Source organism: Myotis davidii, unplaced genomic scaffold (assembly GCF_000327345.1).
Source record: "Myotis davidii unplaced genomic scaffold, ASM32734v1 scaffold495, whole genome shotgun sequence".
NCBI lineage: Eukaryota > Metazoa > Chordata > Mammalia > Chiroptera > Vespertilionidae > Myotis > Myotis davidii.
The window spans coordinates 70,178-84,041 of record NW_006286239.1 but is presented as its reverse complement, the minus strand read 5'-3'; the positions used below and the strand labels follow the sequence as shown (position 1 = coordinate 84,041).

The 13,864-nt window shown below is 41.7% G+C and overlaps 1 protein-coding gene across 1 annotated transcript in view; it reads left to right on the top strand.

Moving 5' to 3' along the window:
* TRPC1 (transient receptor potential cation channel subfamily C member 1) overlaps nt 1-12,704 on the top strand; it is a gene marked incomplete at its 5' end in the record, with an annotated part of 170,680 nt that extends 157,976 nt beyond the window's left edge. The window contains 4 exons of the mRNA XM_006757507.2: nt 7,129-7,304; nt 8,711-8,912; nt 9,187-9,381; nt 10,629-12,704. Coding sequence (XP_006757570.1) covers nt 7,129-7,304; nt 8,711-8,912; nt 9,187-9,381; nt 10,629-10,856 — 801 coding nt within the window. The remainder of the gene's footprint in view (nt 1-7,128; nt 7,305-8,710; nt 8,913-9,186; nt 9,382-10,628) is intronic.
* Between the last annotated feature and the right edge of the window lie 1,160 nt (nt 12,705-13,864).

Here is a 13,864-nt window from a genome sequence, read left to right as displayed (position 1 = left end):
GGCTTCTGCCACTGGGGTGCTTGGGCCTTCTTTTGGATATTCTGGCTTCCTCTGACCCAGCTGCAGTTTTATAGGTAATTTTCAGATTGCAAAGGGCCAGGCCTTTCATATGCAAAAACCTGGTGGCTTGGGCCTGCGGGGTCCCAGGGGATCAACAGGGCGGAGCGAGTAGTTATGGTTGCTCTCAGTCCTGCCCTCAGAGGCCCTGCTTCTAGGGGCCCCGGCATTCACTGTAAGCACCCCCGAGAGAAAGTTGCCCTCGTGTTCTGACCGATGCCAGACAACCCAGTTTCTCCCGTATGAGTCTGGGTCCCCAGAGGCTAGCCCCGGAACTGGAGCTCAGAGCTTGAGACTCCCTCCCAATTGAAAAAGACAACCATGTCCTCAGCTGCCAACCCTCTCCGCATGCGCCTCTGTACCTCTGTATTTTACTTCCACACCGCACCTTCTCTGAGTTTCAGTATGCTTTTCTCTTTCCTTCTAGTTGTAGAATTTCCACTCAGCCAGCCTTCCTGTGGTTCTGGATGATGTCCGTTCCGTCTTTTAGTTGTATTTTTGAAGTGGTTGTGTGAGGCAGCAATCTCCAGTGTTTACCTATGCCACCATCTTGGGGTTTTTTTCCATTTTTAATTTTTTGAGGAAACGCCATACTGTTTTCCACAGTGGCTGCACCAATCTGCATTCCCACCAGCAGTGCAAGAGGGTTCCTTTTTCTCTGCATCTTTACCAGCACTTGTTGTTTGTTGATTTGTTGATGATAGCCATTCTGACAGGTGTGAGATGGTACCTTATTGTTGTTTTCATTTGCATCTCTTGGATATTTAGTGACTTTGAGTATGTTTTCATATGTCTCTCAGCCTTCTGTATGTCCTCTTTCAAAAAGTGTCTATTTACGTCCTTCATTTCATGTTGTCCCAAAGCTCCCTTAGGCTCTCCTCCTGCTTTCTAATTTTTTACTCCAATTGTTCAGATTATATCTGTTTTCTGCCCTGTCTGCTAATTCACTATTTTGATCCTCTGCCTCTTCTAGTCTACTGTTGAAACATTCCATAGTGATTTATATTGTAGCTATATCACTTTTATTTCCTCTTGATTCTTACATAAATTGTTGATTTTCTCATCCAGCCAGTTTAGGAACTTTATAACCCTTATTCTGAATTATTTTTTGACATATTGCATGCCTCTGTTTCATTTTGTTCCTTTGTGGGGGTGGGGGGGGCGACTCCTCTTTTTCTTGCCTTTGGGGTTTGTTTCTTTGTTTCCCCATTTTTGTTCTCACTGATGGTTCTAGGAACAGACACACGTGTGGCCCAGGGCCAATGCCACAGGCTTGGTGGGCAAGAGGCACAGTCCAAAGCTCACATGTGGAACGCCTGGGGCCCTGGGTGATGCAGCATGCTTGGTGGGCAAGGAGTGCAGTCCAAGGCTCGCCAGCAGGAAGCGTGGGGCCTGGTGCCCACACAATAGGCTTGGCAGGCAGGGAGCTCAGTCAGAGGCTCGCCGGTGGGACCAGGGTGATGCTGGAGGCTTGGCAGGGGGAGAGTGCAGTCAGAGGCTTGCCTACAGGATGTGTAGGGCCCAGGAGGATGCCATGGGCTTGGCGGTGTGGGTGCAGTCAGAGGCTCACCTGCAGGATGTGCACGGCTGGGGCTGATGCTGCGGGTTTGGTGGCTTGGCAGCTCAGTTTGAGATTAACTGGTGGGGCACAGGATGGTCAGGACTGATGCAGCGGGATGGTGGGAGTGTGGTGCACTCCTAGACCCACAGAAGCCCACGTCCAGGGAGGCTGGAGTCCCATTGTCCATCGGCCTGCAGCTGAGGTAGCAGGTCTTTGGCCAAAGTGGCTGTAGGGTCCAGGGTGGTGTCTGAGGCCAGTCTGGGTGGTGAGGCTAGGCTCCTAGTCACAGCAGCTCTCCCCTTAAAGATGGTATGGTTTCTGTCAGAGCTGGCTGCCCTAGGAGTGATTTCATTTGTAGCAGTGGCTCTTTGTCTAGGAGAGCCTGATCCACCAACCCCCAAAAGTCCTGCAGGATCTAACTTTCCTTCACTTGCACACACACACACACACACACACACACACACACACACACACCCCACATGTCCATGCACTCCCCTTTTGCTCTCTCACTCACACTGTCTCACTGTCATCCTGCCAGCCACCATCTTCCTTCCTAACATTTGCCATTTTAATTAGGATGTGTCTTGGTGTGGGTCTTTCTGGGTTCATCTCGTTTGGGACTCTTTGTGCTTCCTGGACTTGTGTGGCTTTTTTTCTTCCCCATGCCAGGGAAGTTTTCTGTTATTATTTCTCCAAACAGGTTTTCTTTTCCTTGTTCAGCTTCTTCTCCTTCTGGCACCCTATTATGTGGATACTAGAGACCCAATGCACAAAATTTGTGCACAAGGCTTGGCTCCTGCTGCTGCCGCGGCTGCCTCTGCCTCAGACCCTGCTGCTGTGACAGCTGTCTCTGCCTTGGCCCCCGTGGCACCACGGCTTAGTCCAGAAGGTTGTCTGAAAGGTCTTCTGGTCTAATTAGCATATTACACTTATATTATTATAATTTCATGTTGTCCCAAAGCTCCCTTAAACTCTCCTCCTGCTTTTTTAATTTTTTCCCCCAATTTTTGTTCAGATTGGGTACCTTTATTTCTGCCTTGTCTTCTAACTCTCTGATTCAGCCCTTGGCTTCTTCTAGTCTACTATTGAAACCTTTCAAGGTGTTCTTTATTACAGCTATGTCATTCTTCATTTCCAGTTGATTCTTATCCATGTTGGTGATTCTCATTGAGCTGCTTGTAACTCTCAATCAGATGTTTGAGCATCTTTATAACCATTATTCTGAATTCTTTATCTGATAAATTACTTGCCTCCATTTCATTTAGTTCCTTTTCTGGTGAGTCCTCTTTTTCCCCCATAGATCTGGTCCCCCAGATATCCACTTCAGAGGTTCAGGGATGGTGGGGGCATGTTCACAGTTCCTCTGGTGTATGACTCCCTTTGAAGTCTCAGAGCACTCTGGCATGAAATTCACTGAATGGCCCTGGTGCCCATGGTGGGATGGTGCTCAAGATCTCTCTGGTGTGCACTCACTGTGCTCTGTCCAAGGGCCGGGTGGAGCAGAACATTAAGTCCCACTGGCATGCACTCACCACATGCATCTGGGAGCCCATGGTGAGATAGCACGCCACTCACTGCGGGAGCACAGTGGGAATCCCTTGTGCGTTATGGCTAGTGAGCAGCTCACTGCACAGTTTCAGGGTGGTGTCAAAGGCCAGTCTGGATGTTGGTGTGGCTGCCCTCCTAGCCTCTGCTGCTCCCTTCAAGAGGGCATGGTCTCCGCCCCAGAGCCGCACCCAGCCTGGGAATGCCTGTGCTGGTAGCAGGGATTCCTATACAGGAGAGCCTGATCTACCAGCTTCTGAGACTCCCGAAAGATCTCACTGCCCCTCACTCAGCCACACAGACACCACACATGTCCACACACTCCCCTTGCACTCCTTTACTTACTCACATTCTCTCCCTCATTGCTGTCCTGCTGGCCACCATGTTGAGATCTTCCTCACTTAGTCTTAATTTTCATATTTCTCAAGTAAAACTGCTAATAAGTTTAGAATTAGTAAACATTCTTTCTCAGACTAACATAAAAGTACTGTTGTCAGTGTTTGCCTTTGGCATGAATGCTTAATGTGCTCTTTAAGCTGATGTCACCTCCATGATTTCCACTGTGGTTGCTTTTGGTTGGCCATATTATGTAAGAACTAATACCATGATTTTACAGAGAAGTGGGTGGGTGGGAAGAGATCAACCAAAGAACTTGTATGCATAACCCCTGGGCACAGACAATAGTGTGGTGAAGGCCTGTGGTGGGGTGGGCTAGAAGGAGTCAATGGGGTAAAAAGGGGACATATGTAATACTTTCAACAATAAATATTTAATAAAAAAATAAAGATCAAGTCAAGAAGTTTATAGTTTTCTTATTAAATACAGAGGCCCAATGCACAAAAGTCATGAAAGGGGCTCAGCCCTCGCAGCCCCAGCTTCATCCAGAAGGTCATCCGGAAATCCAGTCTAATTAGCATATTACGCTTAAATTATTATAGACTAGAGGCCCGGCGCACAAAAATTTGTGCACTTGGGAGGGTCCCTCAGCCCGGCTTGTGCCCTCTCACAGTCTGGGACCCCTCGGAGAATAACTACCTGCTGGCTTAGGCTTTTGCTCTGCTGTTAGGATCAATTTGCATATTATCCTTTTATTATATAGGATAGAGGCCTGGTGCATGGGTGGGGGCCGCCTGGTTTGCCCTGAAACTTGTCCCAGATCAGAGTGTGGGTCCTTCTGGGGTGCCTGGCCAGCCTGGGTGAGGGGCTGAGGGCCATTTTTAGACTGGCCACACCCCCTTCAGGGTGGGGGTCCCTGCTGGAGTGCCTGGCCAGCCTGGATGAGGGGCTGAGGGCCGTTTTCAGGTTGGCCACACTTTCTTCAGTGAGGAGGGTCCTGCTCGGGTGCCTGATCATCCTGGGTGAGGGGCTTATGCCTGTTTTCAGGCTGGCCACAGCCCCCAGCCACCCAAGCTCCCAGTGGAGGCTGGCTGGAAGCAGGTATCTGGTATTTATTTAGCTTCTATAATTGAAACTTTGTTGCCTTTTGTGGAGGCTACAGCCAGCCATTGCAGGCAGGAAGCTTGGCTTCCTCCATCACCAGGGCAACCAAGCCTCCTGCTTGCCCTAGCTCTGTGGCCGCCGGCCGCCATCTTGGTTGGGTTAATTTGCATATAGTCGCTCTGATTGGCTGGTGGGCGTGGCTTGGGCATAGCGAAGGTATGGTCAATTACCATCTTTGTCTTTTATTAGTGTAGATTGCTTGTATTGATGTTAAAATCGAATTGATCTTTAAAACTACTTTGGGACTAAATTTTTAAAATTAAAACTATAACATCATATATGCTCACACTTGAAAAAACGTATTTGTAAGTTTACAGCATCTAAATTTTTTTCAAAGGAAATATTTCTGTAGTTACTTAAAGCAGTTACTGTATTCTTGCTGTCATAATTCACTAAGTTCTCTACTAACATGGTACAGCTTTATTCTGCACACTCATGGTCTCATAAATGATTTCTTTTCTAAGGTGGCCCACACATTTTGAGCTTTCTCATTCTAAAAATTCCCTGGGTTATTTTTGTCAGAATTTTGCAAGGGGAGGCAAGTGAGGTAAGTGTAAGATTTTGAAAAGTGCTACATGGGCTAGTCTCATGTGCAAGTCAGATATATTAGACCTCTCACAACTGCAGAGCCTGCATTACTAACTTGTGGTGTGCCTAAAACATTTAGCATACTTCTTATCCTTAATTAGCCCACTATAGTGGGCTAGGAGGGTTTGGTCACTTTCCTGCTCTTATCATTTTGTATTGTTGCTAAGTGGCTTATGTTATCTTGGCAGGCTTGAGGCAATTAGACATTTTATTTGAAGCTGGATTTAATTATATAAATTTGACCTGGTTAAATTTGAGGAATGATTATTGTTAAATACTATTTTTTGTACCTTAAAAGTAAAAAATGCATATAGTAAGGAAAATTCAAAGTGAGAAACTCTGCCTTCCAACCTCTAGCCCTCTCTCCTGTAGGTAAGCATTAAGAGTCCCTGTGTAAGCTTCCAGAGGCTTCCTGTGCATATGAAACCACACCTATCCAAAAATGTATATCTGATACATTCTTTAAAAATAGAAATGGGAGTTGTAGTATTCTAGGCCCTGCTTTTTTTACTTAATATTTTATGAACACCTTTCTATGCCAGCACACACCTGTACATTCTGTTTAACCAGTGTTGTTTAACAGTTAGGAACTTCTCACTTTTTTGCTGCCCCTAACAATGCTGCAATGAGAATCCTTGTATATACATGCATATTATTGTACTTCCTAACTATTAACTAAATTTGTAGGAAGAGAATTGCTGAGTCAATTAAGGTAATGTAAAATTATTCTCCAAATTTGTATACCAATTCAAACACAAAGAATTTATGAGAAGTATTAATTCCCCAGATTTTGAAAAAGTATTGAAGAATGATGTTAGGCTTGGATAGAGCTCCCAGATGCACTATATGTGTCTACATTACAAAAGATGCTCATATTAATACTAGACCCTCTCATTTGGCATACACACATAGTATTTTCTTATAATGGACCCAAAATGAAAGAAAATCAATTAACGCAACAAAAAAGAGATTAGTCCTGGAGGAGGAAATGCTGTCCTTGGGGAATTGGTTACAAAAATTAAATACTTTGTTGTATTGATTATCTTATCTAATAAAAGAGAAACGTGCAAATTGACTGTACCTCCGCTACACTCACAAGCCATGCACACCAGCCAATCAGAGTGACTATATGCAAATTAACCCAACCAAGATGGCAGCCGGCAGCCACGGAGCTGGAGCAAGCAGGAGGCTTGGTTGCCCCTGTGATGGAGGAAGCCAAGCTTCCAGCCTGCTCTGGCTGGCTGTGGGCTCCACTCAAGGCAACAACAGCGGTGGTGGTGGGAGCCTCTCCTGCCTCCTCAGCAGTGCTAAGGATGTTCGACTGCAGCTAGGCCTGCTTCTTGCTGGCAAGTGGACATCCCCCGAGGGTTCCCGGGCAGCCAGAGGGATGTCTGACTGCCAGCTTAGGCCCAACCCCCAGCAGGTGGGCATCCTGCGAGGTGTCCCAGTTTGCAAGAGAGCACAGGCTGGGCTGAGGGACACCCTCCCCCACCCCCCAAGTGCACAAATTTTTGTGCACCGGGCTTCTAGTATGTTCACAAACTTTAAGAAGCTTTAAATATAAGCATTTATTTACCTTTAGATTTGAGCAAGAACTTTTCCTTTTACTCCTCGTGAATTAGGCTCTTTCTTAGAACTCCATGTTTCTACCTTTTCCTTCATAGCAACAAAATCCTGTGTGGGCGTGCTATGATTGGAATGGCTTTCTGTTAAGCAGCTGGAATTTTGATGTCTTAAAAGTGTAACCCATCTCAACCAGATTCAACAAAAGGAGTAGTTTGTGGCTCATATATTTGTCTTCCTTGTATTGCCTGGTCATTAATATTTAATATTTTATTTCCCTGATAATTTTAATAAAAACGATATATATTCCACAGATTTCAATGGGACAGATGCTTCAAGATTTTGGAAAATTTCTTGGGATGTTCCTTCTTGTTTTGTTTTCTTTCACAATTGGATTGACACAACTGTATGATAAAGGCTATACTCCAAAAGAGCAGAAGGACTGTGTAGGCATCTTCTGTGAGCAGCAGAGCAATGACACCTTCCATTCGTGAGTGTCTTTTGCAGTTTTTAGTAGATATATTTCTCTCTTTCTAATATGTTGTGTAGGAATTAGTACTGACAGAAATAGAACTTCAAATCTTCTTTAAGAAATTCCTTTTTAATAAGAAATACTTGTTTTTAATGTATCACTTGATAGTGATCTTTACATATGGACTCTTTAATTAGCAGGCCCAGATTATGCCATTGGCTACCCCCTGTAGGCTGTGTGAGTGGAGGAGCTCTTGGCACTTCATGCACTACTGGCTTGGGATCAGGGCAGCTCTTCGTGGGTTGTATATAGCATAAGATGTTCAGCAGCTCTGCTTCTCTCTCACTGTTACAACCAAAACAGTCTCACATTTTTAGCTTGTTAGGAATTATTAGAATGGACAATTATTAGAGCTTTATAAACAATTTTTTCTCTAACTTACTGTTATCATAATACATACATACTTTAATTATGCTCAATAAGGAATTGAACAACCAGTTGTGAGGCAGACAAAATATCACTCCCTCATTCTTAAATAAAATAATAGAGAAGAGGTGTGGAATTGCATATTTGTTGTGTTTGATGTACCAACTCTTCTTCAGTTATGTTCATGTCATCTTAATTAGGGCATACGATTAGATAAATAATAAATGTTCATCCAACCCTTTGCATACCAAACACCATTCTAAGTGCTGAGTGAGTAAAGAGTCAATAAGCAGGACCACCTCATGGAGCTTATATTCTTATGAGGTGATACAGACAATGAGAAATAAAATATATGATGTATTACTCGGTGATAAGGGTTAACAAGACAAAGCTTGGGCCAAGGGATGTATGTGTGAGGGTACAGTTTTAGATAGGATATTAGGGAAGGCCCACAGAGATGACATTCAGATAAATATGTAAAGCTGGTGAAAGATCAAGCATCTAAGGAGGGGTCTGGAGGAAGAGCAAATGCCCTGCGTTGGAAGTATGGCTGTAAATTCAAGGAAAAGTCAGGAGGCCAGTTTGGGCGGGGTGAATCCGAGTGAGAGCTATAGGAGATGAGGCCAGAACGATAATGGGATCATGTAGGACCTTGTTGGCCCTTGTAAGGGTTTTGGGCTATTGAGATAGCCATTTGATATTTTTGAGCAGAAGAGTGACAAAATCTTATTAGGCGTTAACAGGATCATAGACATTGGTATGTTAAGAATGGACAGAAAGGCAATAAGAGATGAAAGAGGAATCATTTCTCTTCCTTTTGAGTCTACTTCTTTGTTTAAAGTAAGGCATGTCTGTACTGTTGGGTTTGCTCATTTATTTTATAAATTATTATTCTTGGTTTATCAATGTTTTCTTTACATAATGTTGATATAAATGAATTCTTCATTTTTGCTAATGATTTAATTTTCTTTTAAACAAAAATGTAATCGTCTTTACAGGTTCATTGGCACTTGCTTTGCTTTGTTCTGGTATATTTTCTCCTTAGCACATGTGGCAATCTTTGTCACAAGATTTAGCTACGGAGAAGAACTGCAGTCCTTTGTGGGAGCTGTCATTGTTGGCACGTACAACGTGGTGGTTGTGATTGTGCTCACCAAGCTTCTGGTGGCAATGCTACACAAGAGCTTTCAGTTGATAGCAGTAAGTGTCTATTTTTATAAAAACTCTATATTCTCTTCACATCATACCCAATGTATGCAGTAGATAAGGCATCCAAATATTATAAGAATTAAGAATTAGTTTAATTTTAAAATTAGATTTTTAATGCAAGTAATGTATAATAACAGCACATCATGAATCAAATTTTTACCTACAAGATGTAGAAACATGGGCAGTTTAAAACAATATCTTTTTCTCTGCCACTCCCCATGTACATGTTCATATTCTATTTAGCTTTTTCATTTGCCTTTTACAGAATCACGAAGACAAAGAATGGAAGTTTGCCCGCGCAAAGTTGTGGCTTAGTTACTTTGATGACAAGTGTACATTACCTCCACCTTTCAACATCATTCCTTCACCAAAGACCATCTGCTACATGATTAGTAGCCTCAGTAAATGGATTTGCTCTCATACATCAAAAGGCAGGGTTAAACGGCAAAACAGTTTAAAGGTAAGAGACTAGAATTGCAACATAGAAGTTTTAATAATTCCTAACCTCAAATGTTTCCTCGGGCATAAATATGCAGGTTTCTTAAGGCCTGGGACTGTCTTGATTTTTTTTTTACTCCTGTATCTCTAATGCACAGCATAGATATAACATAAAGTAAGGACTCAGTAAGTATTTTTGAGAATTAGAGATAGAGCTGGAATTTTTTCATGAAATCTCATCTCAGTTTTAAAACATGCAGAAAATATTCATTATCCCTATTTTGTGAGTGTAGATACTGATATCTCATATTTTTTCTGGTTCTTCTTGAAAGTTACTCAATACATGAATAATTTAATACATGTTGCTATAAATTAGAAGTTGGCAAATTTTTCCTATAAGGGGCCAGATAGTAAATAATTTAGACTTTACAGGCTGAGACAAAATCAAAGATTTATATGAGTACTTATAGAATAAGAAAGAACATAAATTTCCACTAAATTTTTATTGATGAAATAAAAATGTAACAATAATTGAGTAATTATTAAAATTATTAAATTTTTGTTAATACAGATCTATTAATAAAAAGAATAGAATTCCATTTGGGGAGGATAACATTTTGTTTAATTGGGGTTCAGAATTACTGTTCCCAGCCTTGCCGGGTAGCTCTGTTGGTTAGAGTATAATCCTGATACACCAAGGTTGCAAGTTCCATCCCCAGTCAAAGCACATACAAGAATCAACCAGTGAATGCATCGTTAAGTGGAACAAGTTGATGTCTCTGTCTCTCTCTCTCTCTCTCTCTCTCTCTCTCTTTCTCTCTCTCCCTTTCTGTCTCCCTCCAGCCCTCCCTTCCCCTTCCTCTCTTTCTAAAAAAATCATTAAAAAAAGAAATTGCTGTTTCCTATCATCAACCTAGTAACAAATGTTCATCTGTAAACCCATTCTTAGCCAACAAGCCATTAAAACCAGGAATGGGTCAATTTGAGCTGTGTGTAGGTAATAGTTGGCAAATTCCTCCTATAAACTGAGGACTCCTATGACTATTTTTGAATCAAAATAAGCACACAAGTGAATGAATAAAACAAATTTCCAGGCTATATTTGTTTTAAACAAATGTTAAATGTTATTTTATAACAGAGTGGCAAAAGTATAGTCTAATAAAGCATTAGAAGATTTCTGTTTGCATCTGTGAATACTTTTCAAAAATCCACTCTTTTAAATATTGTTTATGCCCGTTGTTAGTATCATATTATTGCTTTGTTTTGAAGGAATGGAGAACATTGAAACAAAAGAGAGATGAAAACTACCAAAAAGTGATGTGCTGCTTGGTGCATCGTTACTTGACTTCCATGAGACAGAAGCTGCAAAGCACAGATCAGGCAACTGTGGAAAATCTAAATGAACTGCGCCAAGATCTGTCAAAATTCCGAAATGAGATAAGGGATTTACTTGGCTTTCGGACTTCTAAATATGCTATGTTTTATCCAAGAAACTAATCATTTTCTAAATCACATAGAGAATAATTTTCAATAATAACTCTGAAAGGCTGTTTGCATAACTTGCAATTAAATCATAAGATATATATTGAAATACAGAATTATGTAAAAGCATTATTTAAAATATTTATAGCATAACTGTTATATAAAATATGTATATAGAGTAAGTTTTTTAAAACTTCTGTAGGTAGCTTTTTCCCAAAGCAAAACAGATTTAGTAGACAGGTTTTGTGAGCATGCTGCTTGGTTTTCTTATTTGAACAATGCTCTAAAATTTTTTTCTTTTTATGTTAAAGAAGAGCAGTTATAAATATACACATTGCCAGAAAGTTCTGTAAATGAAGACCAGTAAATGTCTTCCATGGAATAACTTGAAATATTGAAGTCGTGGTTTATAAAATATGTTTTAGGACTTTACATATAATATAGTATTTATTGTTTGAGATTATAGTTTCATCTAAAACAGTAATCTGTTTTTTATTTTATTATAATCCTAAGTAACAAAGAAACAACCTTAATGAATATTTGAATCTATTTATGTCTCTATAAATTTAAATTCACTTCAGTTTCATTATTGTAATACATTTACCTGTACATAGTTGTAATTACTCTATTTTTAATTTTGCTTTTTTTCATTTAATAGTATTTTATATATACACTAGAGGCCCGATGCACGAAATTCATACAAGGGTTGTGGCCCCGGCCCCTGCCCACCATTGCTGCCTGCCACTGCCGCCACCGGCCGGGGGGCCTCTGCCATTTCTGCCGCAGCCCCCGCCGATGTGGCTTTGCCCAGAAGGAAGGACGTCTGGAAGGACATCTGGTCTAATTAGCATATTATGCTTTTATTATTATAGATTTCCATTTATTGATATAGTCCATCTGTTAAATTTTATAGAATCATATTGTTTTTAAAATATATAGTTAGCAGATTTGTTATTTGTCACTGTAGAGTACTTGTTTATGTTTACAGGTTTGCCCAGGTACTTCTATAAGATTAGGCATTTGGTGGTTTTTAATTTTTTCTTGTTATAATAGTGCCATAATTTTTTTCAGGTTGGCATGAATGTTCATAGCTATAAAGCTAACCCAAAGTAAGGACTTAGAAGATATTTCTGTACCATGTGTGGTCACAGGCCGTTTTATTTTTTTAAACATTGGAAAACCCTACAGGGCTCTGTTTGAAATAAGGTTCTTGAGCTTTTCTCCCAAAGTATTTCCCATAGAATTAACATAGCTTCTATAAAAGTGACTTCATGTTGATTTGTGGATCATTCTTGCTGCTTAAGATGAAAAGCATTGACTTTTTTAAAATTAGAAAATAAAATATATATTAAAATTTATTTCCTATGTTCATACAAAGGATATAGTTAAAATTTTTTCATAGTCTTATCTATTCTTGCAAAATTTTCAGTTAAGAGGTTATTAGGTCTATAATTGACTTCTTAACTGAATGTCATGTGGTTTTAAGGCCACTGGGTACAGGTTGTCCTTTGTTTGTAAGCACCACTGATCCAGGGATCATTGTCTGAATATATTAGTATTGTATTTTAGCTTGCTTTTGACTTTTTGCTTTTTAATTTTCAGATTGTAAGTGTTCCCTCTTTGGGGCCAGTTCTTATAAAAATGTTTATTGTAAAGTTATATATTTTGTCTACAATAGGATTATGCACTTCCCAATTGGGATTTTACATCAGGATTTTTAGTCATTCTAAAAAATATCTAATTATTAAATAAAAATATTTATGGAGTGCCTACAGTGTTTATGGATTACTTATGTGGTATATTTTGAATAACAGTATATTGTCAGAAGAAAGGTGAATAAAACAATATTGGATTGTAAATTGACAGAGTCTGTCCATTGTATTATTGAAATTTTTGTTTATACTCTCTGTTCTTTTTTTGAGATAGAATTCCTGTCATCAAATTCACTCTTTTAAAGTATACAACTTAATGTTTTGTTTTGATTTTTAAGTTGTGGTAAGAAAATCCTAAAATGCAAAAAGTCAACCTCAGACCTCAACACCTTTCTACCTTCAGTGGTAATTACATGTAACGTTTTTTGTTTTGTTTTGTTTTGTTTTTTAATATATTTTTATTGAATTTTTACAGAGAGGAAGGGAGAGAGATAGATAGTTAGAAACATCGATGAGAGAGAAACATCGATCAGCTGCCTCCTGCACATCTCCTACTGGGGATGTGCCCGCAACCCAGGTACGTGCCCCTGACCGGAATCGAACCTGGGACCTTTCAGTCTGCAAGCCGACGCTCTGTCCACTGAGCCAAACCGGTTTCGGCTACATGTAACGTTTTAAAACTCTACCTTTATCCTATCTAATAAAGAAGGAATATGCTAGTTGACCATCATGCCATCGCAAAGGTGGCGGCACCCACAGTGGAGGCAGGGTTTCTGTAACACAAGATGGCTACACCCACAGCAGAGGCCGAGTTCCCATACGAGCCTTAATGAGCAATCAGCAGGGACCTGAGGCTGCACTCCCCACCCAGTGGGGCTTGACAGGGGACCTCAGGCCGCTCCCCCTGCCCTGGTGCCAGGCCGGGGGACCTCAGGCTGTGCCCTCTGCCTGGCAGGGCTTGACGGGGGACCTGAGGCCTCACCCCCCTGCTAGGCAGGGCTTGACGAGGGACCTCAATGTGTGCCCCCCGCCTCGGTGCTAGACTGGGGGACCTCAGGCCATGCCCCCCACCCTGGTGCCAGGGGACCTGAGGCTGCATCCCCCACCCAGCGCTGGGCCGGGGGACCTGAGGCTGTGCCCCCCACCCAGTGGGACTTGACAGGGGATCTCAGGCCATGTCACCTGCCCGGCATGGCTTGATGGGGACCCTGAGGCTGTGTCCCCCTACCCGGAGGGGCTTGATTGGGGACCTGAGACTGTGCCCCCTGCCCGGCGTTGGGCCAGGGGACCTGAAGCTGCATCCCCCACCCAGTGGGGCTTGACAAGGGTGGGGCCGGCCAGGTCTGGATCTTGCCCAATTGGGGTGGGGCC